At 59.5% G+C, this 1669-nt stretch overlaps 1 protein-coding gene across 1 annotated transcript in view; it reads right to left on the reverse strand.

The window, feature by feature from the left end:
• The window catches only part of EMH_0001120 (protein kinase, PfEST homolog, putative), a gene marked incomplete at both ends in the record, with an annotated part of 27896 nt that overhangs the window by 19654 nt on the left and 6573 nt on the right, over positions 1–1669 (reverse strand). Inside the window, 2 exons of the mRNA XM_013495492.1 lie at positions 67–1225; positions 1390–1534. Of these exons, the coding sequence (XP_013350946.1) occupies positions 67–1225; positions 1390–1534 (1304 nt within the window). The remainder of the gene's footprint in view (positions 1–66; positions 1226–1389; positions 1535–1669) is intronic.

Here is a 1669-nt window from a genome sequence, read left to right on the forward strand (position 1 = left end):
AGCTTGCTGCAGACCCCACGGCCTTTCGTTTCCTAGCAGCAGCAGCAGCAGCAGCAGCAGCAGCACCTCGCTGAGAGGCGCTGCGGCCACAGCGTTTGCCAGCAGCAGCAGCAGCAACCTGCCCCCTCCTTGTCTTTGCAGCAGCAGCAGCAGGAGAAGCAGCAGAAGCAGCAGCACCACCATCTATTGGAGACGCAACAGCATCACAACATGCATCATCTGCTGCTGCTGCTGCTGCTGCAGCTGCTGCTGCTGCTGTTGCTGCTGAGGCCTCAACCGTCGCATTAGGGTGGACTGCAGCAGCAGGTTGCTGCTCAGCCTCTTCCGCTGCAACTTCAGGAGCAGCAGCACCAACAGCAGGAGCAGCAGCAGCAGCAGCAGTTGCTGCTGCTGCTGCTGCTGCTGCTGCTGCTGCTGCTTTTCTTTCCTCTGCTGCTCTGAGCTCCGCTAGGATTTGTCTGGCTTTCATTTCTTCTTTTTGAAATCGAAGGGACCCTTCTGCTGTTTGGCACGGACACATCCTGCTGCTGCTGCTGCTGCTGCTGCTGCTGCTGCTGCTGCTGCTGCTGCTGGTGGGGCAGCAGCAACCGCCCCCCTTGACGAGCTCACATATGGCGATGCCGAAGCTCCAGACATCACTCAGCTGCGCCTTCAGCCGCGTTGCTGCTTCTTCTCCTCCGTGGGCTCGGCCCCTGCTGCTGCTGCTGCTGCTGCTGCTGCTGCTGGTTCGAGTGCTGCTGCTGCTGCTGCTGCTGCTGCTTCGAGTGCTGCTGCTGCTGGGTCTACTGCCGGTGGGCGGGTTCTTGGGAAGCCCGCAACGGCTATTTGCTTCGCTAGCTGCTGCAGAAGCAGCAGCAGCAGTTGCTGCTGTTGTTGAATCAGCAGCAGCAGCAGTTGCTGCAGCAGTAGCAGCATGAAGCGTTCGAGGTGCAGCAGCAGCAGCAGCAGTTGCTGCTGCTGTTGCTGCAGTTGCTGCTGCAGACCTTGTGTGCGTTCTTCCAGCCAGATATTTCTCCTTTGCCTTTGAAGTACCAACAGCAGCAGGAGCAGCAGCAGCAGCAGCAGCAGCAGCAGCAGAGGAGGAGCGCAGCAGCAAACGCTTGCTGCTGAAGACCTTCTCTGGGTCTTGCTGCTGCCGCAGCAACCCCCGCCCATCAACCCGCAGCACCTCAGGGGCGTTGGAGTACAGCGTCCCCTGATTCAAAGACACAAGCTGCTGACGAACCTGCAGCAGCAGCAGCAGCAGCAGCAGCAGCAGCAGCAGCAGCAGCAAGAGCAGGAGATCAGGTGATGAAAGCGAACAGCATAGATAAGGGTTTTGTGAAGGGCACATTCTGCTGCCGTTGCTGCTGCTGTTTCTGCTCCAGCTGCTGCTGCTGCTGCAGCAACTGCTATTGCTGCTGCAGCAACTGCTACTGCTGCTGCAGCAACTGCTGCTGCTGGTGCTGCTGCTGCTGCTGCTGCTGCTGCGCCTACCTGCTTCTCCCAGACGGCGCGTTTCTCCTCTTGGCCTCCTTTCCAAGGTGTTGACGCCCTGAACAGCAGCAGCAGCAGCAGCAGCAGCATCATCATCATAATTACCAGCAGCATCATCAACAGCAGCTGCAGCAGCAGCAGCAGCAGCATCAACAGCAGCAGCATCAGCACCCCCACCACCACTCCCCCCCCC

The sequence above is a fragment of the Eimeria mitis genome, genomic scaffold, assembly GCF_000499745.2.
Source record: "Eimeria mitis Houghton genomic scaffold, Emh_scaff160, whole genome shotgun sequence".
NCBI classification, from domain to species: Eukaryota; Apicomplexa; class Conoidasida; order Eucoccidiorida; family Eimeriidae; genus Eimeria; species Eimeria mitis.